The following is a 25,521-nucleotide window of genomic DNA, read 5'->3' on the forward strand; positions in this document are numbered from 1 at the left end:
CCCCCTGCTCTATGTAGAGGCTGCGGGGTGAACACAACAAACCTCAGGTATGAAGAGGGCCTTGCGCGGTTCATCTTGGGAGAACTTGTTTGTAAATTGTTGTGCCATGTAGGTTGTACTTACAGCATAATGTCCTTTCTTCTCTTGAAGAACCTCAGAATGAATGGTGGAGAAGAACAGCTAATGGAAAAGAGCAAAAAAAAGACAGGGTATTAGATTCTTCTGAAATATCCAGTTGCTTCTAATAAGTTTTAGTTACAGACAAATGGTGCAGCAGATCAGAAGTGCTGTACCATCCTGTCACCCTGAATGCATGTTGAACCCCGGGGCTGTCATACATGTGAAGGCCCAGAATCCTAAGATATACATTGGTACCTTTACATGTTTAAGTTATATAGACTATAGATTTGTTGTGGGGTGCACCTGATTTGTAATTTGATATCTATGTAAGTAAGTAATGTATGAATTGAAATAGGGGTGCCAGAACAGTAAGTATCATATTGTATTATTACATATCCAAAAGTTGAGTAATTTCAATATCATATATAGCAAATTATTGTAGAAAAGAGGTCGTTCAGAGATCTCTATCCATCACGTGTTTCGTCCTGTCATGGCCCGCAGGCCTGGGTCTTTTTCAAGGCTTGCAATGACAGTGAGTCTCAAATACAAATGCATCAGGGACTATTATACATCCCAGGACTATAAGACCAGGCTGTTTAAGAAAAGGAACCCTCTGAAGTCTGGCAGAGCAGCGAGGGAGGCATGTTCTGAACATGTGCCCCTGCCTTGCACATGCGGGTTAAGCGGTAGGGTTCTATTCTTCCCTCCTTGGCCTTGCCAAGGACTGGGGTGGGTATATTTAACACATACACTACATCTTGCCCTAAGGCAGGAGGGCACATTTTCACTTGCACTAGAGCAAAGCCTTCTAAATGCTGTGAGGCATAAAGTAGACCGACAGATAGCTGTTGCCCTGGCACTCTGTTTGTAGCAATGCACAACTTTACCACCCACCACATTACACTTCACTGCATGTCTACACCAAACACAACACAAAAAAACCTTCACCACATGCTTAGATTCACAGCTGCATTATATAACATACTCCCAACTACACCACACATGCACTAATACACAATTCACCTCATCAAAAGTTATCACTCAGCACTCACACCTTCATAACTCACTCAGACTCACACCTACAAACACTCTTTCCAATATTTATCAAATGGTGTCGCTCCCACCTCTACTGAGAATTGCATCTCCAGCCTACACCGCACTCGCATTTTCAAAACCCACTAACAACTCCACGACACAGTCTTCAGACTGACCCTGCTGCCTGTGATACTTGGGTTTCTTGTAACCATCTCTTGGATTCCTATAGGAAGGCTCTTTCTAGCCCCCTTGTGAGTTGCCTCTGAAACCTTTTGTTTTCTGCTTTTCTAGAGCAGACCGCAGACGCCAAGCCAAGCTCCAGCTCCAACCCTGGCTCCGGTACCGCCCCCGGCTCCTGCACCGCCCCCAGTTAAGAGCACCTCCAAACCCAACAAGAGAAAGGGAGATGCTAAGAAGTCTGCAAAGGTAATACGGCTTCCGGGGGCAGAATGGGCCAATCCAGGATTATTCCCTGGTGTTATACAGATGAGGGTGTGCAGAACGAACTAAGAAATCTGTGCCATCATTAGTCTTTTTTCACCTGTTGCAGGAGGACAAGGAGGTAAGCGAGGAAGTTGTGCGCCTGAGGCAAGAACGCACAGAGCTCCTGCAGAAGATCCAGAGCCAGGAGCAGATGCTGAAGAAGCAGAAGAAGGAAGTGAGTCTGAAAATGTTAGAGTTCCTTGAGAGGGGGGTACTCACCCCCGCAGATATAAATTATAGAGAGGGGGTCAGTCATCAAACAGGATAGAACTGCGGAGAGAAATCAACACCCAAGCTAGAGATCATGGAGTTCATAGAGTAGGGACTGCTTACCATCAATGATACAGATCATAGAGAGTGGAGCAAACACCATCTAGGACACTGATCATAGAGAGGAGAGCAATCCTTATCCAAAATAGAGATCAAAGAGTGCGGACTAATCTCCATCTACGTTATAGATCATAGAGAGTGGAGCAAACACTATCTAGGACACTGATCATAGAGATTAGACAAATACCCATCGATGAAAGAGATCATAGAGTGCGGACTAATCTCCATCTACGTTATAGATCATAGAGAGTGGAGCAAACACTATCTAGGACACTGATCATAGAGATTAGACAAATACCCATCGATGAAAGAGATCATAGAGTGCGGACTAATCTCCATCTACGTTATAGATCATAGAGAGTGGAGCAAACACTATCTTAGACACGGATCATAGAGGAGAGCAATCCCCATCCAAGACAGAGATCATAGAGTGGGGACTAATCACCATCTAAGATACAGATCATAGAGAGGGTTATAGCACAAATACAGAATACAAATCATAGAGAGTAAAAATGACCGTCCAAGACACAGACCATAGAGAGTGGAATAATCATCATCCAGCATTCGGGCCTAAGAGGACGGTACAGATACCAACCAGTGTAGGCCTAATAAACATGAATAAAACCTGTCATCCAGACCCTTAATTATAGCGAGGCAGCAGAGTCACTAACCAGAAAGCATCTGTAAATGTAGATGAGAAAAAGAGGAAATTCATCACCTAGATCAATCCAAATGAAATTTTGAATTTTTTTAAAGAACAAATATACATTTTAGCAGACCCCTAGAAAATATCTGTAAATCAGAATGAACCATTTTGCTCTGTGTAGTCCATTACCCAGCATATACACCACAGAGACAAGGAGTTGTCGAGCGTCCTCAGGAAAGTTTGTAGGTTTGGGAATATCAATTCCTTTTGGCCGGTTCAAGGAGGCGGAGGCACACACAATGGAATGCTTGGGCACTGGGACTCCTCACCTAAACAGCACTGCATCACATTGCATAACTCGACGGCCAATATTAATCTCTAACTCCCACCCCACGCCACACTCACATCACACCACACTTGAAGGAGCTCACTGGTTCCTGATTCACAAACTAGCACATTTAAAACTCCTCACCAAAACTTTCAAGACAGTACAAACATTGGACATGCATACCTCAACAATTGTATCTGCTTTCCCAAGCCATCCAGACACCTCCACTCGTCTGGACTCCTACTTGCACAGATCCCACGCGTACGGGAAACCAGATCCAGTGGTCGAGCCTTCTCCTATATCGCTCCTAAAACTTGGAATGACCCACCGCTACACATATGAACCTCCTTCTCACTTCTTGAATTCTGCAAGCAACTGAAGACCTGGCCTTTCGAGTGCTCCCACTAGGCCCTACGTGTGTCTAGAATCACACCTGCATAGCAGCCGAGTACCTTACTGGGTAAATAGTGTGCTGTACAAATCTGCCTAACATAATATAACAAAAGTACATGAAATGTTCACAGGCCATGAAAAGGGCTGTGAAGGTTATCAGTGCTCTAAGCACGTCGAGGGCAGAGAACATAGAACCTCAATATCTACTAAAAAAACTGAGACTTAAGAGGAATTCAGTTCTGCCGCACTTAAATTTGAAATATTGGCTACGAAAAGGCAAACAAAAGGTGTCGGAAGGAGAATACACAGAACAGAGACACCTGGATGGAGACAAAGACAATTATTTGTGTTTGCGCCTAGAATGAAGGATAGTGGAGGGTCTGGGTGACTACTTCGGGACATGTATCGTGTAGGGTTGATGAACACAAGAATCATACATTTCACTCCTAAAGCTTAAATTGTGTGAGTTGCATAGAAGTCTCGTATGCCATTAATATTTGTGTGATATTGATTGTCAAGTTTGGTTTATTGTGATGTGTTTGATTTCAGTCGATCATTCTGCTCATAAATGATCACCTTTCTCTTCCCCCTTTGCAGCGACTTAATGTAGAAGAGGGCACCACCCGCCTCTGCGAAGAACAGGTAAATACTTCCTCATCGCCAGCTGGTGGTCTTGGGGTGGAAGTATTTCCAAACATCATGTCCATAGTGCCTTGAATGAGGTGTTCCTGTGGTTGTTTCACCTCTTGCACATGCGGTGCGGCATGACTTCAGAGTACGGCGACGAGGGTAGGAATTCTTGTACCATGGAAGCAATTGTCAAAGTGGAACCCTGTATAACCAGTCCCTCCCTCTCCTCACCCTACAGATACGCGTTCTCCAACAACAGCTGGCAGAGAAAGACCAAGAGAAAGAGCAACTCAGACAAGAGATGGAGGCACTGCATAGCCATCTTAAGGTACAGTAGAATGTGACTGTCTACGCGCTGGGAGGTCATAAATAAAGGGCAGGAGCAAGTTCAGAAATATTTGGGAGAAATCCACACATCCATTTAAATTTAGGTGGACATACATTTGGGACTTTGCAGACCTACACGAGTCAAGTTTCCTGTGGAAGATCTCTGTTAATCCGATTAGCTCATCTATTTGGAGGATGTTGGAGCCAAGAGATGAGATTCTTGTTTCCTCCAAGACTGAACAAACGCAGTATAACTTTTAACTCTGGTTGAAGACTCGCTGGTCTTCGAATTGCTTGAGGGGAGGGTGAGATAGAGACGTCTGCTAAAAATCAAACAGTGTTCCATCTGCCCTCGATAATATGAGTGGACCGTAAGGTGTAGAACTCAGTGGCGGAAACTTCTCCTCCAACATTAGGACAATCATGAGGTGGGGTTGCCACTACCACTTGTGATCATGAAATGATCTCCCAAATATGGGCGAGTGGTCCAACACCTTTTTAGGTGGCATTACCACCATGAAAGACCCCCGTGAAGTGCAAGATGGTCTTTCAGAAAATTGGCATTCAAGTGTACCTCAGAAATTGGGTAAAAACCTCCCAGCATGATAGGGACATTTGAAAGATGCCTACCAGCAATGTCCTCTAAATTTGATGTATATTCCTATGTCTGCAATTGACCTTGTAAACGCAACCCTTTTGCATAGTGGTGCTGTAATTAAGTGGTTCATTCCACTGCCGGATCTTGCCATTTCATCTCATGCTTTCATGGTAGCCATTTTTAAATATGGCCGACATACCACTGAAGGTGTAGATGATGGTGTACAGCTCCCATACCAAGGGATGGAATATCCACCCGAAAACCCTAGATTGCAAGTTCAACTTTTTTTTTAAAGATAGGCTTTAGAACCTGCTTCCTCAGAAGTCATCCCGGCTTCCAGATTTGGAAAGAGAATTGATTACGTTGTTTTCTCAACAATCTATAATTACAACGGTTCACGGGCCCTATGTTATCATAACCACATTGTTGCATGTTAAATACATTTCTGATTAATTGATCATTTTCACATGTGTTTCAGCCTTTCTACACGACTTAATGCTGAGCTTTTCAGTAGAAAGCTTCTCACGACAAAGGGGTTGGATATTACAATAGACAAGATCCCTTAAGTACATTTACAGCAATGGCTGTACCAGGAGGCGAGGAAGAAAACTCCCCCATGTCACTAAGACATGGTGGAATCTACCTAGGGGAGAAAGTTAGATTTGAATAGACCCCAATTGCAGAAGGAGCCAATAGAAATTCCAGAAGTTTTTTTTTTTATTGTTTTATTTTATTTTGTGCGTTTTTATATAGCGCAGACTTTACCCGAAGGTGTCAGATCGCTTCACAATAGGAATAGTAGTGTTACATCAGGAGAAAATTACAAATGGACATGTTACAAAAGCAAACGTTACATTACATGAGGCAAAGGTGACAACTGTGCATGTATCAAAAGCAAACAAAATACAAGAAAAGGTAGCAAACGATACGTTACAAGAGGAAAAAGTGACATGTGTGCAAATTACATAAGCGTACAAGATGCAAGTAGAGGTATAAAACTGCAATACATGGCAGACACTCAATACACAAGAACACACTGAGAAGGCACTTCTATAGGCATGGAGAACAGAATTTCCTATAGTGGAAAAACTTCCTTCAGGGAATAGAGAGGGCGTGAATTAGATTTGGAAGTGTCTTTGAAGAAGGAGAACTTTAAGGTCAGTTTTGAAGGACCAGGAAGAGGTGCTGGTCTGGAGCTGAGGCGGAAGTGAGTTCCAGATTCTCACCGCGTTGCCTGAAAAGGATTGGGCCTTTTTGAAAGTGGGAGGTTCAAGCAATACATTTTCTGCATTACGTGATGGTCTAGAGCCTCCAGAGAGTTTCAGTTTATTCGCCAGGTAGCGAGTAGAGGAGGAGTGCAAGGTTTTGTGGGTGATACAGGCAGTCTTGTGGATCGATCTTGCCTCAATGGGAAGCCAACGGAGGGTGGATAAAATGGGTGTGATGTGGTCGCTTCTTATGGCCCCATATATGAAACGAGCTGCTGAATGGAGAACAGATTTAAGGGGGGACAGGTGGGATTTGGGGAGGCCAGTAAGAAGAGAATTGCAGTAGTCCAATCTAGAGAGAACCAGTGATTGGACCAGGGTTTTAAGGTCTTGCTCCGGGAAGAAGCGACAAATCCCCCAAAGAAGGCGCAGTTGGTATCGAGCAGACTTTGCAATGGAATTGATGTGGGAGAGTAGATTGAGTTTTTTGTCGAGTATGACACCAAGGAATTTTGCGCTGTCGACAATGATGGGTTTATTGTTAAGTAGATTAACCTGATCCATCCATGATTGAACTGGAGGAGGAGAAAGTGAGGAGGAGAGGAGGAGGAATTCAGTTATGGAGGGATTCAGAATAAGTTGGAGTTAACATCCGTTTTTGAATGGAGTCGAGAGTAGAGTTTAGGATGGAGAGATCGTGAGTGGAGGCAACCTTAAGGTAGATTTGAGTGTTGTCCGCATAGAGATGATAGAGGATCCCGGATTTACTTAGGAGATTTCCCAATGGTTCCAAATAGAGGTTGAACAAAGTGGGTGCAAGTATAGAGCCTTGGGGAACACCTTGACCTACCGCCAAAGGAGATGAAAGACTGTTCACTATTTTGATCATTTGGTATCTATCAGAGAGGAAGGAAGCAAACCAGTTAAGCACAGTGCCCTCCATGCCCATTCTTTGTTGAAGAGTGTTAAGGAGTGTGTTGTGATTGACAGTGTCAAAGGCTGCAGAAAGGTCAAGGAGAATTAGAAGACAAGACTCCCCTGAATCGAGTATCCACAGCTCGTCATCAATCACTTGCAGCAGGGCTGTTTCAGTGCTGCAGTTTTGAATAAAGCCAGACTGGAAATTGTCTAGAAGATCATTGTCCTTTATATGACGGGAGAGTTGTTTGCTACACATCTTTCTGTGATTTTTGCAAGAAAAGGTAGGTTAGTGATGGAACGGAAGTTGTTGAGGTCGTTCGCATCAGCAGTGGGTTTTTTAAGCAGAGGGGTAACCTCACCAGTTTTGAAGGAAACAGGAAGAGAGCCTTGACAGAGGGAGAGGTTGACCAGAGTGGTCCAATAGGAAAGAGAATGAGTATAGAAGTCGATGGCAATGGCACTAGGGATGGGGTCAAAAGAATGGTTGGAGGGGTTTGTTTCGAGGATGCATTTGAGGAGGGCATCTTCAGAGATGGGGTCAAAGTTCTGCCAAATGGCTATGGATTTGCGCTCCTCTGGAGGGGTAGTATGAACGACCTGATCCACAAGTAATTTCACTATTTTGTCAAAGAATATAGCGAATTCCACTGCTTTCTTTGTAGAATCCTCCAACTTGGAGGTTGGGGGAGAGCAGTTTGGATTCTTGATTAGATCAAATAGTATTTTGGGACTATTTTTGGCTGAGTCGAGGAGGGTTCTGAAGTGCGATTCTTGTCCAAGGAAGATGTGCTTGCAGTACTTGGATCTTGCTGAACGAAGCGTGGCCAACTTATCGGTGGGGGCGCTTGTCTCCATTGTTTCTCCAGGATTCTTAGGTACTTCCTTTCTTCATAGAGGGATTTGTTGAACCAAGGTGCTGAGGGAGTGGGCCTTTTCTTTTTGCTTTGAAGAGGAGCGACGTTATTGATTTCGACTGCAAGGACTGTGAGGCATTGGGAGGTGAGTTTGTTAACATCCAGGTTCGGGTCTAGCTTTGGAAGTGATAGCAAAGCTGAATCACAGAGGGTACCGAGGTCAAAATTTTTAGTGTCACGGAACCAGGAAGTATCCCTCTTAAGTTGGCCGAGAGTTATGGTGTGATAGGTGAAGAGAGAATGGGATGAGGAGGTGGTCAGACCAGTCTACATGAATAGGGGTAGCGATAGAAGGCTGATGACAATCACTCCTTCTAATCATCAGTCTTCTAGTGGCTTGGCACATGGAGTCCTAGCATTTAATCCTGGCTCTGACACCTGAAATTACGTGTGTGATCTGCTACAAATCACTTCATTGGTCTGTAACTAGAGAAGGGCATATACCTGGAAACAAGCAGAAAAGTTGCTCACTTGAACTGTTTGCATCACTTCGTCTATGCCAGAATTCGCATACCTTCCTATACTAGTTACTGCACCCCCTGACCTACTACAAAGCCAGCTAAGTAGATGTAGGCCTGATGTACAATGGTGTTTGGCATTGAAAAGCCACGATGGGCAAAATCATAGACAATTTGCAGTGTCGCAACGGCGCAATGTGGGTTGACTCATTTCAGTTCAGAAGAAGGAGGGCTCATGCAAAGGGCACCCCCCTCGAAATTGTAATGCCTCGATTCAATAGATTGCAGCAACAATTGTGACTGTAAACCACGGAGTGGATACCAACATCCAAAAGAGGGCAGTATCTGTTGGGAAAGAGGAAGCGGTTTATGTGGGGAGTCCGTATTAGGGGAAACAGACAGTTGTCCCAGTCAGATCTGCGCCAGACTGACCTGAATTAGTGATCATTCAGAACGGAGAGAAATTGCACATTGAGAAATTACTTCAGGAAATGACAACCTTAGCATCCAGGAAGAAAGTCACATATCAAGTCTGAGATAAACATGGTACTTGTGAGACCTGAGAAAATGTTTGGAAATGTACAAATATTTGTAGTCACCCATGGGAGTTTTATGGTAGCTTCATGTAAATGTTCCTAAAATTTAAAATAATTGATTTGTGAGTGTATTTGTGTGGTGTGTAGTGTATTTAAATCTAGTTTTGCTTTCAGGCATAACAGAAGGAACTAATACATGATGTTAGAAAGAGAAAGAACAGAAGGCATTCTTGTTAAATGTTTTAGCTAATATAATGTTGATCATTCAATATATTATTTATTTAAAATATTTATAAAGAGCGGCTGTCACCTGGCAGGTATCCTGGCGCTGGTAGCTACTCCTGGGTTTATAGACGGGGGGGTTGAACTATGGCTGGCAGGCTTAGAGGGGTAGAGGGAAGAGCCAGGTTTTGATTCGTTTCCTGAAGGGTAGAAGATGAGTAATTTGGCGGATATCGGCAGGCAGACTGTTCCACAGCTTGGCTGCAGCTACTCTGAAAGATCTACCTCCGATCCTGGCCTTCTTACATCTGGGGACTTTCACAAGGCAAGCGGTTGTAGACCTAAGTGTTCTGGTGGGGATGTACCACGAGAACAGACGTTGAAGAGGTCTGGGTCCTGCACCGTGTAGTGCCTTAAAGACCAAGCAAAGGGCTTTGAAGGCAATACGCTGCTTCAACGGCAGCCAGTGCAGCTCGGCCAAGGCAGCGGTGGCAGAGGATCTCCTGGTCCAACCAAGAGCCAGTTTGGCTGCTGCCGACTGAACTCGTTGGAGTCTGTCCAGCAGTGTCGCAGGGGATTCAAACAGGAGGGCATTACAGTAGTCAAGGCGACTAAGAATAGTGCACCTGACTATCAATGCTCGGGCAGAAGGTGGTAGAAGAGGCAGAACTTTGCGCAGTGAGCGCATAAGGGCTGAGCAGGTAGCAACTGTTCTTGAGACCTGCGTTTCCATGCTCAGTTGGTGATTCAGCATGACGCCCAAATTGCGAACACTGGTAACAGGTGGTGGGTTGTTAGAATTTTCCGGGGGCCAGAACTCAGCAGGCAGAGGGCGGGGAATGCGGCTCGCAGGGCAGAACAGAACCTCGGTTTTCGAGGAGTTGAACTGGAGGGAGTTCCGGTGCAACCAGCCTGCGGTGTCTCTTAGACAGTTGTGGAAGGCTTCTAAGGGGATGGAGTCTTCGCCCTCCCAAGAGAGCAAGAGCTGAGTGTCGTCCGCATAGTTTACTGTGGTCATATTGTGCGATTTGATTAACGTGACCAGTGGTTTCAAGTAAACATTAAAAAGAATCGGACTAATGGAGGAGCCCTGAGGAACACCGTGAGGGACAGGGGAGAAAACCGATTGGAATGGGGGAAGGGATACAGCCTGTTTTCTGTCACTAAGATATGAATGAAACCAAAGCAGGGCCGTGCCGTCGATCCCTGCCTCTCTCAACCTCTCAAGCAAAGTCCCATGATTGACAGTATCGAATGCGGCAGACAGGTCTAATAAAATCAAGGCCACGGTTTGGCCCCTGTCTGCACGCATTCGAAGCTCCTCCATGGCAGTGAGCACAGCAGTTTCAGTGCCATGGGCTGGGCGAAACCCAAATTGGAATTCGTCCAAGACGTGGTGCTGCTCGAGGTGGTTTGAGAGGCAGTTGCTGACCCAACGTTCGAGTACCTTCACCGGGAATGGCAGAAGTGATATGGGGCGGAAATTGGACAAACATTCTGGATTCAGCGTGGGTTTCTTTAGTAGCGGAGTGATGAGCGCTTGCTTCCAGGGAATGGGGACGAAACCACAGCTGAGAGATTGATTGCAAATCATCCGTAGAGTGTGAAATAATTCGTGCCCACATGCTTTCCAGATTTTCGGAGGCAGAGGGTCGAGGGGAGATCCCGAGGTGATGCCCAATGCTACTTTCTCAAATTCTACTTGAGAGATAGGGGGGAAATCCAGGAGCTTATTCATAGGAGGGCAAGCTAACCTTGGAGAATCAGGATTGGTGGAGCCAGCTTCGGGAGGGGTGGGGTGGAGGTGTAACGGGGGCGTTGCCAGATTATTGATGATAGTCTCAATTTTATCGGTAAAAAACTGAGCGAGATTATCACAAAGGGTCTGAGATGGGGGAATGGAGTTTTTGACACAGTCAGGATGTATGATGTTATCCAGGATCTGAAATATACTTTTAGGACTGTTGGCCGCGTTGGCTATAGTGGAGCAGTAGTAATTCGCCTTACTCTCTGCAATGGCGGATTTATAATCATGGAGTGACTTTTTCCAGAGGGCTTTGTTGTTGTTGCAGTAACCTTGCCTCCACTTTCTCTCAGCCTGTTTACAGGCTGATTTGAGGGTTTTGAGGGACTCATTGTACCAGGGAGCAGGTGCTCTACCTTTGGGTTTACAGTATTTTAGAGGGGCAACCGAGTCCGCGATGGAAGTAATTCTCGAGCTGAGGGATCTGTAATTATTTTCCACCGAGCTAGTAGGAGAGAAACTATCCTGTACTTCGAAAACTTTGGTGGAGGTGCTAAGTTTTTCTAAAGCTTTCCAGTTTCGATAAGAAAATTGTGGTGGTGAGTGATTCTTGGGCTTTCTTATTGTGGCGTTGCTGATGTAGAGTTTAATGAGCGAGTGATCTGTCCAGCTTATAGGCAGAATGTCGCCTACTTGAGTTAGGCCCGGACTCGAAAAAATGAGGTCAAGACGGTTGCCTGCGGAGTGAGTGGGGTCCTTTATCAATTGGTAAAGGCCCACGCTGTCACAAGACAGCAAAAGGTTGTCTAAACCTGTGTCTAGGCTGCCGTTTGGCCAGAGATTAAAATCTCCTAGAATAATAAGTTTGTTATGGGAGGTTGCCATATTTGTGATGGTCGTGAGGAGCACTTGCTGTTGCGAGAGGGAAAAAGCCCCAGGCGGTCGGTAGCAGATGATCACCGTAAAGGTGCCTCCTGGGTGGCAATTTATAGTCAGACCAAAGAGCTCGATCCCGGGTACAGGATCTATGTCAATGGTGTTCATTTGCCACGAGGCTCGGAAGATGACACCAACTCCGCCACCGCGGCCTTTGGGTCTGGGGAGATGAAGAATGTTAAAGTTTAAGGGGCAGGCAGAGGCTAGATCGGTCTCACAGTTGGCGTGTGTCCAAGTCTCGGTAAGAAAAAGTACATCTAAATGGTGTGAATCTATAAGAAGATTAATTTCGGTGGCATGCTTCGGTAGAGATCTGACGTTCAGGAGGCCTCCTACGATTAGGCCCTTGTGGGTGAAGTCAGTTAAGGGAGAAGCAGTCTCTTCAAAGGTGAGCTTACCTTCGTGCGCGTACCCTCGTAAATTGAGCAGTGTGTCCAGGGTGTAGCAGGGGGATTGCAAGCTGAAACGAGCAGGATTTGTGGCGCTAGGCGCGTCCTCGTCGCGGACGAGCGCAGACGAGCTTGCCTTAAGCGCGCCTTCGGCGCACAATCGGCGTGCCCGCTGCGCTCGTCCGCTGCGCTTCCGGTGTTGACACATGAGTTATAGTGGTAGCAAGTGACGGAGGAGGGGTCGTGGCCAGCAAGAGATGGGCGTGGCTATCGTCTCCCTCGGCGGTCAATGGCGCCAAGAAACGAGTGGATTCTGTTTCCCAAACAGCTAGTATTCAGCTGCTATGGGGAGTCAAAGAGTCGAGGATAGTGTGCAAATTCAGCAAGTATTTTTAAAAACAAATACACAGTATACAAGTTAAAATAGGCAGTAGAACACCTCCCGGCTTTTCGCCTCATGAGTTAGCAATGCAATGGAGCAGCGCTCGAGATCAGCGCGCCCTGTTTATCTCTGCGGAGGGGGCGTGGCCAGCAAGAGATGGGCGTGGCTATCGTCTCCCTCGGCGGTCAATGGCGCCAAGAAACGAGTGGATTCTGTTTCCCAAACAGCTAGTATTCACCTGCTATGGGGAGTCAAAGAGTCGAGGATAGTGTGCAAATTCAGCAAGTATTTTTAAAAACAAATACACAGTATACAAGTTAAAATAGGCAGTAGAACACCTCCCGGCTTTTCGCCTCAGGAGTTAGCAATGCAATGGAGCAGCGCTCGAGATCAGCGCTCCCTGTTTATCTCTGCGGAGGGGGCGTGGCCCGCAAGAGATGGGCGTGGCTATCGTCTCCCTCGGCGGTCAATGGCGCCAAGAAACGAGTGGACTCTGTTTCCCAAACAGCTAGTTACTTTACAGGTTGCCGAAGCACTCTAATGTGAGTAAAACAATTATTCAGTTATAATCAACATTATTCAAACACCAATTCTGACAGAAGTAACAAGATATCCAAAAGATGAGTGAATCTTGGAGTCTTTAATGGAGATTACAGCCAGCCGACACGTGTTTCATCGCCTTCGCGATTCATCAGGGCTGAAACAAACAAATATGTAGCGTCTAGCATGTTTTTTGAGCAAATACATTTATATACAAGGCCATAATATCTGGCCGTTATGTCACATGCAATACAACTTCCTCCTGCAGTGGACATACAGTGAATGTATCATTTCCTAAGATTTGTATCGCTCGTGCCACCACAACACATCCGTGTCGGAGTTCCGGTGTATATTACCGATTATCCTTAATGACGTGACTATATGTGATAGTGATTGTAATGGACATGTGCAGGGACGAGAACACCATTGTATATCTTGTAGGCAAGCAATGACACATGCTCTATATTTTGGCGGAAGTGTCCTAATCGTGTCCGGCTCTTACATCCTCCATGCTAGTCATTTTGTGAAAATAGTGAGAGACAAGTGTCATTGTGAGAGCATACCTAGAAGGCCGTATCGACGTCAGAAGGTCTGCATATATTCAAGAAAAGAAAGAAAAAACCGAAAAAATCTCATCACTAACCAAAATTTTCGGTAATATTCAGGCAAAATGCCACCAAATGAGACTGTTCGCCACTAATTGTATAACGGCTTACCGCTCAGCTGGTGATAATTCCGACCCAGCCGGGCCCGTGACTAGTACTACTGGTTCGAGTGCGTCCAGCAGCGATCAATATCTCTGTTTCTATAACAAAGTAAAATAATCTATGTTGTTATCCAAGTAGAGGAAGACAGCTATTTTCTGTGTATTCAGACGTCACAATAAAATCTCACTGGAGTCCTGGTAATTACAACCCAAAATTGATTAAATATTAATGGGTAATTCACCGTCCTATGTTCCAACCATAACATTCGATCTAGCGCATTACCACTTTCTAGCGTAGTACACAATACTCAATGCTGCTAATCCACTTACATGAGTATAGAGTCAGGACATATGATAATGGGCTCCGAGGTGACCCGATATAGTTGTTCGTATTTATGATAGTCGTTATCAAGAGATTATTACTGTTAAGAGAAATAACAGATATGTTATAAATCAGCATGGTCAAACAAGTCATAGTAGCGTAAGTCATCGCTATACAATTGTTATGCAAGATTTACCTACTCCTTTTTTATTCAGTGCAAGGATACCAGTTGCGGTTCCAAGATTACGATGTACTCGACGCTGGAGGGGAACGAGTAATGATATTTTTAGATTACAAATAATATACTAGTTGTACCTCCAAATTTGAAGAGGGTCGCACACCTAACTCACCCGTGTTCGGCTTCTCCTGCGCGTATGGCGGGTTCACCTCCTCCGAGCTCAGTTCCTGTTTGGACACGTGATTCTGTGTAAACCGACGTATATGCGTACTGGAACGTGACGTGTTCCAGAGACTAGAGCGCGTAAAGTATTAGTCTTTGTCGACCATGTTGCACGGACTTACATATAGTGAATTACCCGTGTGGTAGAGATGAAATGTTAATTATTAAAAAGCTTTATATCATATACGAAGAAACTCTGTATAATAGAAACATATCGTATTTCTTGATATTTAGAACGGAGAATCGCGATGAGTGGATCGTAAACCTAATAATGAAAAAAGTACCAATCGCGTATTTATAAAGGATATAATATATATATAAACGCTCCAATTTGAGAAAGTATGTGATATCTGGGGAATTCGGATATCAAGGATTCTTGAATAGTGCCAACATATAGTGTGACTTTAATTTCAAAGATGATTGTTGATGGTGAAGTGGACACCGTGAATAATTCTGACTTCCTAAATGTGTGAAAAGCCCAATCATACTGTGACTGTTTAGCATCTGACATTTTCTGCAGTATCTTAAGTTGTTACTTTAAGGTCTCATACTAGTATTCATATGTACAGGAGAAAAACATACCAGCATTCGGAAAGATTTAAATGTAGACGAACTCATTCAGGTCTGCAGTAGATTACAGTATTTATAAACATTATTCAGACTATGTGGTATAAACAGTACCTATTACTAGTCACCCAGAAAAAATTGCATCTCTTGGTCATAATTTAATCCTGACTGTACCGATTTCAAACGCATAATCCAAATCGCTTCAGTACGTCTTAATTTCAATTCCCGATTCCCACCTCTTACTGCCAATGGTATGGTTTCAATTCCAAAGAATTTTACATTTTTGTTCCGTTGTTCTTTTTGGCATGAGGCTACATGCAAAGCCACTGGATATTTAGGGTCACAATTTACAATCGCTCTTATATGTTCCATCATTCTTTCTTTCAATGGCCTAATTGTGCTTCCTACGTAGTACTTGCCACATTCACACTCAATAATGTAAATGACAAATTTAGTTGTGCAATTAATATTGTTCTTGATGGTGTAACATATGTCATCTGGGCCTGTGAAATTGGTTGTCCCATGTTTCGCCCATTTACACATACTGCAGAACCCGCATTTGTGAAAGCCCAAACCTCGTTGTGTCAGCCAGTCAGTACTCCTCATGTCACGGGGTACTGTGGGACTCAACTTGTTTCGTAATGTATTTCCTCTTCTAAACGAGATTTGTGGTCTCTCTGTAATGTACTCGGTCAGTGTTTTTTCGGATTTCAATAAACTCCAATGTTTTGTTAGACTTTTCCTTAAGTCCAAGTGAAGTGAATTGAAATCCGTGACCATTCTTATGCATTCTTTGTTATCTGAGTTAAGCTTCTGTCTAGTGGTGAGGGTGTCTATTCTCCTCACTCTTTTAATCCTTTTTTCCGCTTTTCTAATGGTGTTATATGTATAACCCCTTGTTTGAAATCTTTCTTTCATGCTGGCAATGCATCTCTTGAATTCACAGTCCTCACTACAGTTCCTTCTTGCCCGAATAAATTCGCCAAAGGGTATGGCGTTAATCTGGTGTAAGGGGTGTGAACTCGATGCATGCAAGATTGCGTTGCACGCTGTCGACTTTCTGAACAATCTACTGTGCAGACAGTTGGAAGAAATATAGAACTCAATATCTAAGAATTCTATATTCGTTTTGCTCCACTTCATAGTGAAGTTGATCTTCCATGTATTGTCATTCAGATATTTGAAGAAATTTTGTAATTGCTCCTCTGAGCCTGACCAAATGAGGATGCAGTCGTCAATATATCGACCCCAAAATATTATGGAGTCGATATATTGAGCGCCCTTAGTGCCCCAAATCAGGTCTGCTTCTAGTGCCCCCATGAATAGGTTCGCAAACGAGGGTGATATCTTGGAGCCCATGGCTACACCTTGTTTTTGTCGGTACCAGTTCTTGTCACACATGAAATAGTTGTTTTTAAGGACCAATTCTATCATTATTGATAGCATCTCAGTATATTTCCATAGTGTAGCTGGTCTGTTGCATAGAATTTTGTTAATAGCCCGTATACCCAGCTCTGTGTTAATACTGGTGTATAGTGACACCACATCCATTGTTACTAAAAGAAAATCCTCTTGCCATTCCATATCTGCTAGGGTACTTAGGATATGTTTAGAATCCTGTATGTAGGACGGCAAGTTTTTAACTAGCGGACCCAGATAAAGATCCACGTATTCTGCTATCCTTTCCGTTGGGCCCCCCATGCCAGAAACAATAGGTCTCCCTGGTGGAAATGGGAGTTCCTTGTGAATCTTTGGTAAGGTGTATAGCCATGGATATGTGGGTCTAAAAACTTTCAAATATAGGTATTCTTCCTCGTTTAATAAACCTGATTGCTTCCACTTTAACAACTGAGAGTTGATTTCTATTGTTAAGGGACCAATGGGGTTATAAGTGAGGCGTTCGTAGCATACTTCGTCTTGTAATTGTTGACTAATTTCTTTTTGATAGTCTATGCGATCCATAATCACTACGTTCCCTCCCTTATCTGCCTCTCGTATGATGATAGTGTTGTCGTTCATGAGTGTGTTAAGCGCTACTCTTTGTCCATTGCTGAGGTTATCCTTATATTTGAACATTCTGTCCTTGCGTAGACGGTTCAGTTTGTCAAGATCCTCTAACACACGCTTGTAAAAATTGTCTATTGCATTGCCACCAGGTAGTGTAGGGATCCATTTGGACTTGGACTTTAGTCCACTAACAATACTAAAATCAGATTCTATATCCAACTCCTCTAGCAGTCTATCCATCTCTAGAGGAGAATCCTCCATGTCAGTCAATGATAAGAGAAGATGAGTTGCATGCACATCATTTATTGATAAAGAATCAGTGGTGCTAGTTACAGGTGAATTGAAAACCCCTCTGTCCTTTTTCTCCATGCCTGAAAAATGCTTTTTAAGTTTAAGGTTCCTTACAAATTTAAACAAATCGATTTTCAGTTTACAAATATCCCCCGTTGCATATGGGTTAAAACTAAGTCCTTTGCTTAAAAGGGAAACCATATCTGGAGTGAGGTTTATTTTAGAAAGGTTGATCACCTGCACCTCCCTAGTATTTGCACCATCTACTTCCTGTTGGCCCCTGATCTCAGCTTCCTTCTGTAGTCCTCTGTGTCTCCGTCCCCTGCCCCTCCTGGTTTTGGATCGGATTGGTTTCTTACTGTAGCACCTAGGATACCTACAGGATCAAAATCAAATGTATGTAAACTGGCAGTGCACCCAACTACAACTGTTTAAAAACCTTCGTTTTCTCCAGTTTCCCAAACAGCTAGTATTCAGCTGCTATGGGGAGTCAAAGAGTCGAGGATAGTGTGCAAATTCAGCAAGTATTTTTAAAAACAAATACACAGTATACAAGTTAAAATAGGCAGTAGAACACCTCCCGGCTTTTCGCCTCAGGAGTTAGCAATGCAATGGAGCAGCGCTCGAGATCAGCGCGCCCTGTTTATCTCTGCGGAGGGGGCGTGGCCAGCAAGAGATGGGTTGGCTATCGTCTCCCTCGGCGGTCAATGGCGCCAAGAAACAAGTGGATTCTGTTTCCCAAACAGCTAGTATTCAGCTGCTATGGGGAGTCAAAGAGTCGAGGATAGTGTGCAAATTCAGCAAGTATTTTTAAAAACAAATACACAGTATACAAGTTAAAATAGGCAGTAGAACACCTCCCGGCTTTTCGCCTCAGGAGTTAGCAATGCAATGGATAGATAACTATAAAATATATAGCAAGGGAAAAGTTGTAGACCACCCAGGGACTGCATAAATAGCAGACAGCAAATGAAGCCTTGAGCTGGAGGTACAACTCTGGTGACAAACTGCATGATTCTAGGATGATTTCCAAGTAGACGACAAATGGAAATGTGAACCCTGTGAGGCTTGGGTGGAAGCCAGAGAAGCTAAGGATCGGTTTGTGAGGCTCTGGCCCACATAAAGTAGAGCTGTATGTGAACTGGTCCACAATGAAAGAAGACACAAAGGTCAGGAACCCTAAAAAGGCCAATCCTTTCTGTTTCACTCTCTAGAACGAAAACCACAATTCTGCAGATGCTGGCGGGGAGGAAGAGCTGCTGGATTTCCCTGGTAAGTTCCTGTATATCATCATGTTCCTAAAGTGTGTTTTGTGCATGAGGTGTTAGCTCCATTCCTATCTCTTTCACGTCCTCATTTTTTCCAGTCATCCCCAATCTGAAACTCCATGCGTCCCCATGCCCACCTAAATCATTCCTCTCTCATGTACCTCACGTCTGTATCCTCATCATCATCATCCTCACCATCGTCATATTCATCTACACCTCCATCACCATCCTTGTTTCCATCTCACTTTAAAACACCGACACCTACATCTCCACCTCCATCATCTCCCATCATCTACGTCTCCATCTGGGTCATCTCCCATCATCTACACCTCCATCTCCATCATCTCCCATCATCTACACCTCCACCTCCATCATCTCCCAACATGTACGTCTCCATCTCTATCATCTCCCATCATCTACGTCTCCATCTCTATCATCTCCCATCATCTACACCTCCACCTCCATCATCTCCCAACATGTACGTCTCCACCTCCATCATCTCCCAACATGTACGTCTCCATCTCTATCATCTCCCATCATCTACGTCTCCATCTCTATCATCTCCAATCATCTACACCTCCACCTCCATCATCTCCCAACATGTACGTCTCTATCTCCACCATCTCCCATCCTGTACGTCTCCATCTCCATCATCTCCCAACATGTACGTCTCCATCTCTATCATCTCCCATCATCTACGTCTCCATCTCTATCATCTCCAATCATCTACACCTCCACCTCCATCATCTCCCAACATATACGTCTCCACCTCCATCATCTCCCAACATGTACGTCTCCACCTCCATCATCTTCCAACATGTACGTCTTCATCTCTATCATCTCCCATCATGTACGTCTCCATCTCCACCATCTCCCATCCTGTACGTCTCCATCTCCATCATCTCCCATCATGTACGTCTCCATCTCCATCATCTCCCATCATGTACGTCTTCATCTCTATCATCTCCCATCCTGTACGTCTCCATCTCCATCATCGCCCATCATGTACGTCTCCATCTCTATCATCTCCAATCATGTACGTCTCCATCTCGTGTCCCATTATTGCCCATTGTCTCCGAAGCATGGCTCAGTATCCAGACGGGTCCTCAAGGCACCACCCCTTTCGAAGAGTCTCTGTTACGCTGATATTTGAGATCCTTCTCTAAGAGGAGAGGGAGAGTAGAGTTACCCGGGGGTTTGATGGTACCAATGGCTTCCAATTGCATCCAAGTGTTGTAGGCATCTTTCTAGTTCTGGGTGAAAGACTGGAGGGAGTAGTTGTTGATGACCTTATGGCTGCTGTCAAGACTTCACCTCAACTTTCCTGATTTCAGGGGCAGAGATGCTGCTGTCAAAGAAGACGCTGACCGGGTCCTCCGAAGAGCTGCTGGGGGTGCTCCAGACTCAGGTGGAGACCCTCACAGCCGAAAATAAAGATCTGCAGGAAAAGATTCAGGTAACCCCCACTTGAGGTGTTACAAACCATCCACAGCTTTTAACCAGCTCTGAACTATCCCTCGTTCAGAGGCTGAAAGGAGAGGGCCATTGGCCCAGTTGAAAATCACTAAAATTGTAGGCATGCTGGTGCGGGAAACATCCTTTACCAAGCATCAGTTACAACGCGGTATGTTACATCACAGTTTTGACTACGCAAGTCGTTATATCGACTTGCACTGGAGGGTGCTCTAGACTAAGGAATAGTGTAAATTACTATTCCAACACCTTCCCTACTGTACGTAGACTGGAGTTGGAATAGTAATTCACACTGTCCCTAAGTCCAGCACCCTCCAGCGCAAGTCGATGTAACGACTTGTGTTGTCAGGACCGCGATGTAATATACCGCGTTGTAATAGAACGCGATGTATCGTCATACATCCTGCTGGTGCCCGCAAGTGGCCACCAGAGCAAGGATGTATTCAGTCACATGTCTGGCTTGCATCACTGTCATAAACCTTCCTCAAATATTACAGTAGGAGAACCTACCTATCTAGTGGACACTCACCAGAACACAACCACTGCCAGCTGCCTCTGTTTCATAGTTGGACCTGCAAGAGACAAACAATAGACACAGCTCTGCCTTTCAGAACCGTCACCCATCAAGCACACTCATCTTCTGCCCAGCATCAAACGTTAAGGACAGAACCATGACAAATGTTGCCTCAGTCGAGCCATGTTTGAGCCATTTTACTTTCAAACTAAAGTAAACATACACTTTGAACAACAACAATTAATGTATCTTTCTAAAGGAAGGGTGAAGCTTGAATCCTACAGATGCCCCAATACTGGTAACATGCTCTACTAACGTGTTACATAGATTCATACATGGATTAGAGCATGCATACACGCAAACATTTACCCAGGAACCAAAATGTTTGGTTTGTGATGTGAGCGAGGGCCACCTTGATCCCAGCAGGGTGGTGGTAGGGCGAGGGATGTGTGAATTGCTGTTTGCTTGGGGGCGGTGGTGTTAGTGGTATGGTGGGTATAGGGGGAGCAGAAAATAAATATCTGGTGGCTGAACTGCACAATGTGAAACCAGAAAACCTGGGATTAATCATGGCTTCCCTCTTTCCCAAATGGTGTGATCCAAGGCAATTTTTTAATTTCACTTTCCCTCCTTTTCCTTCATTATCACATAAAAAGAACCTTGAAATACATGACTTCAGGATGTGCGCTGTACAAAACCTTCTCCTGTGTTTAATTTAATAAACTATAGAATTATTCATGTCGAATGGGAACCCAGGCCACCCAAAGGGTGCACATAACAACTGACTTGCCTCTTTGTTCACTATTGGCATTGTTGTCAGGATGTGGTGAAGAATGTGTTTCTAAATTTATGTTTGAAAACTATCACTTTTAAAATTATACTTCTCAGTGCACTGATATAATCTCATGTACTAAGGAAAAACGGGTCTGCATGTTAATGAAATACACTATACACTTTTGGCATTTTATAGATACTATCATATTTTCACAGGTTTTTTGCAAGATGCCTATAAAAATGAAGGAGTTCCTAACATTAAGTGGTGCGAGACACCTTAGTTACTTCCTTTCTTTAATTTTGCTTAACATTTAAATAAATGCTTCCCTCTTTATTAAGCATTTTTGCTGTTAATGGTGAGTCGAGTAAACAACAGCTCAGTGCTGCTGTTGACCAGGGGGCTGCTTGTGAAGGTCGGCAGGGCCACAGGTGGCCGTACTTTGAGTATCACTGGATTAGAGAAATTCTGCTGCGATGCATTCTGGATGTAAAAGTCTCAATGAAGTTATGAGCTCTAAACCAAGTCATCTTCATGAAATGTACAACTTGAGCCACCTCTGTCCACATCTCCCTCCATCCAACATGAGCACTTTTAATGTTTGAGCATCTCCTCTAGGGATTTGTATCCAACCTGAGGGTCACCATGTTTTTGTTGTTATGTTTTACTCAAAAAGTCATAGCTGAACCCCTACCCCTCCTTTTCCTAACACTGTCCATAAGTCACCAAAAGAAAATGTGTCCCAACTTAGATTTATCAACTTTTTAAGAATTTCCTTGTTCATGATAAAAAAAGCTGATGTATTAGCAAAAATCTTGTGCATTTTGTGCAATCTTATGAAGAGCACATCATCAGCATTTTCACTGTATTTTTATCTCAACAGATTTTGGAGGGTTATGAGAAGGATGACACCGACATGGATGCCTCGGCTGACTTTATTCCTATCATCCTCTACGACTCTCTCAAGACCGAGTTTGACCGGCTGAAGGAGCAGTACGCCGAGGCGCAAGCTGCGACCAAGACACTGGAGAGTGAGGGGGAAGAGTCTTGCAAGCTAGTGCCTGCGGAAGCGTACGAACAGCTCAAAGCGGACTATGAAGAGAAGATACGCGCTTTGGAAGAAGCCCATGCCCAGTCATTGGCTGAACATTCTGCGGAAGGAGGAAAGGAGCCCACAACTTCAGAAACAGAAACAGTCAAAGAAAATAGTGTGGGAAAGGAGGAAGAATTAACCAGAAACCTGACTGACCTCCAAGCGAAACACGCAGATGCTTTGGCAGAGGTTGGCCGGCTGCAAGAGCAGATACAGCTGGGAATTCTCTCCGTGGAGGAGAAGGAGGGCTTGGTGATCCACCAGGATGAGCTGGAGAAGGTGAAAGGAGATTTGCAAAAGGCCGTAGAGGATCTGAGACAAAAGGAAGAGAAAATAAAGGAACTAGAAAGCAGGACAAAATCAGAAGAAGGGGGTACTGCTGAGAGTCTTTCTCTCGAAGAGCAGGAGAAGATGAGGATCTCTCTCAGCAAATCCTTGGAAGAGGTCTCCAAAGAGAAGGCCTCACTGCTTGAGAAGTACAGGAAGGCCAAGGAGGAGCTAAAAAACCTTCAGTCATCAGTCAAGGAAAAGGATGCTGGATCTCCAGAAGGCTCAGCTGAAACTCAAGTTGGAACAGAAGAATTTCAGGAGGTCCAGACACAGCTGAACGACCTTAGGGTCCAACACGCGATAGTCAAAGAACAGCTTGAGCAGCTACAAACTGACTATGAGAAGGCTCAGGATGAGGTGAGCAGACTGAAGGAGCAGCTGAGTTCCTCCTCTGCTTCCAAAGAGGACCACAAGGAGACAGAGGAGAAACTCCAAGGGTCCCTGGCTGAGGCCAACAAGAAGGTGCTCGAGCTTGAGGAAATGCACAGTCGGGGCAAGCAGGAAGTGAGCTTGCTGCAAAGAACATCCGATGCGTACAAACAGGAAGTTACTCAGCTTTCAGAGCAAGTACGGGCAAAGGAATCTCTGGAGGCGGCACTTCAAGAGGCGAAAGCCAGGGTGAAAGAGGTGGAGCAGAAGTTGGCAGCAAAGGACCAGGACGTGCAGCGGCTTCAGAAGGAGCTGGAAGCCAACAGTCGGAGGACGGAGGCGGAGCTAGAGCACGAGCAGATCCGCTGCACCCTGGAAGCCGAGGTCAACACGTTGAACCTGAAGCTGAATGACCTGACGGTAAAGCACGAGAAGACCTGCACAGAGGTATTCCAGGTGCAGAGGGAGGCGCTGTTCATGAAGAGCGAGCGTCAATCTGCCGAGGCGCAGCTGGCCACGGTCCAGAAGCAGCTAGAAACCCTCAAGTCAGAGTCACAAAGAGTCCAGGAGCTGCACGGTCACATTGAGGCCTCAGCCAATGTGGTCAAGGAAAAGGATCGCAAGGTAAGGATATTTCTGCGTATCCGGGTCCCCATATCACCATTTCTTGCCTTTACTTCTATCTCTCCCACCCTCAACCTTGAAAACATGAGATTCCTCCGACTGCTTCGTCTGACCGCTTGAGCTTGTAATCAAACCTCTTCTTTATACTCCTTTCAGATCACAGAGTTATCCAAGGAAGTCTTCAAGCTGAAGGAGGCCCTCAACAGCCTTTCACAGCTCTCCAGCCAGGGAGGGGTCCTCCCCAAACCAGGTCAATACCAGAAGCAGCACCAAACCCAGCAGGAGCTAGATGCACTGCAAAGCAAGCTGAAAGCCATGCAGCAACAACTGACAGTAAGTAGCGACTACTTCTGCGTGTGCGATGTGTAGATCGCATTATTGACTAGTGAAATCACCAGAAGCCTTTATAGGAGGATGCAGATGAAGAACTTAGAATTAAAAGCTACTTAAGAGGGCACCATAGCTAGAGTCCAAAACATGTAGTCAGGGCAGACTAATGCAGAGCTTGCAATATCATCACATTAAAATATGTAGCCCTAACTGTAACATCATAACAATGACAACTCAACCATTCGCCCTTAAGATGTCAATGGAATGACCACCAGATTAGAATGGAAAAATTAAAGTCGGATACAGAAATGTTTTATGTCAAGCTCTTTGCAAATACATGAAGAAAGAAGAAATCTTATAACTATTAAAGAGTGATATTTTCTCCACCATGAAAATTGAACATATTTGTTTCTAGCCGGAGATATCTTAACTCAACTCAAAGCACACAAGCTGATCCCTCACCCCATTTGAGCCCTTCTCAGGTCTTTGATGTCTCCAGGGTCCCACTACAGACAATACAATTAGAACTCCAATAAAGGATCGTCTAAATCACAATGTATTTACGGCCACCCAAGATAAAATGCACACAGAGGATAATGTAACGTATATAACTACCCAATTGGGGACTGTTATGCTACAATGTCACATAGTAGATTTTTCCATGCATCACTCACATAGTTGAAACCCCACAACAGAGCAATTGACTATATCTGAGATTTTACTATCAGCTGTTGGTGGTCATTGTTTTAGCAGTCTATGCCATTTTTCTGGATCTTTTTTTAATTGAACACCTTCTTGACCATGAACCTGACTCGACCTCTCGAAGTGGTTGAGTCTTGAGTTACTGATATCGCCTTATCGTCTCACATCTCGGTAGACCTCTTGAAGTCGCTGAGTCCTGAGTAACTCTTTGTGCCGCTTGATTATTCCACATCTACGTAAACCTCATCAGTACTTGAGTCATAAGCTACTTTTATCTGCCTCATCATCCCACATCTTGGTGAACCCCTCTGTGTACCTGAGCCCTGAGTATTTACCTGTCCACCTCCATCATCACACACTTGCATGGTCATCACAAGAATGTAAGTCCTGGGATACCTGGCTGGATAGCTCTGGGTACTTGAGGCCTCAATAATTTTGATTTAATGCTAATACTTTAAAGTTGCCTTGGTGGGGCCATTTTGAGGTTATTTCCTGCAGCCAACACATGCAATGCTTAGGTGGCAACACCCATGCAGGGCCATCTTTTACGGGCATACCATTTCTCGGAAACTGTTTTCTCCGTTGTATATATTTGCAACATCATACAAGCCTA

At 44.5% G+C, this 25,521-nt stretch overlaps 1 protein-coding gene across 1 annotated transcript in view; it reads left to right on the plus strand.

The window, feature by feature from the left end:
* ANKRD24 (ankyrin repeat domain 24) overlaps positions 1 to 25,521 on the plus strand; it is an 85,218-nt gene that overhangs the window by 56,799 nt on the left and 2,898 nt on the right. Inside the window, exons 12-19 of the mRNA XM_078668932.1 lie at positions 1,447 to 1,581; positions 1,706 to 1,813; positions 3,933 to 3,977; positions 4,204 to 4,293; positions 18,648 to 18,705; positions 20,036 to 20,157; positions 22,344 to 23,876; positions 24,033 to 24,209. Of these exons, the coding sequence (XP_078525058.1) occupies positions 1,447 to 1,581; positions 1,706 to 1,813; positions 3,933 to 3,977; positions 4,204 to 4,293; positions 18,648 to 18,705; positions 20,036 to 20,157; positions 22,344 to 23,876; positions 24,033 to 24,209 (2,268 nt within the window). The remainder of the gene's footprint in view (positions 1 to 1,446; positions 1,582 to 1,705; positions 1,814 to 3,932; positions 3,978 to 4,203; positions 4,294 to 18,647; positions 18,706 to 20,035; positions 20,158 to 22,343; positions 23,877 to 24,032; positions 24,210 to 25,521) is intronic.

The sequence above is a fragment of the Lissotriton helveticus genome, chromosome 12 (assembly GCF_964261635.1).
Source record: "Lissotriton helveticus chromosome 12, aLisHel1.1, whole genome shotgun sequence".
Taxonomy (NCBI): Eukaryota; Metazoa; Chordata; class Amphibia; order Caudata; family Salamandridae; genus Lissotriton; species Lissotriton helveticus.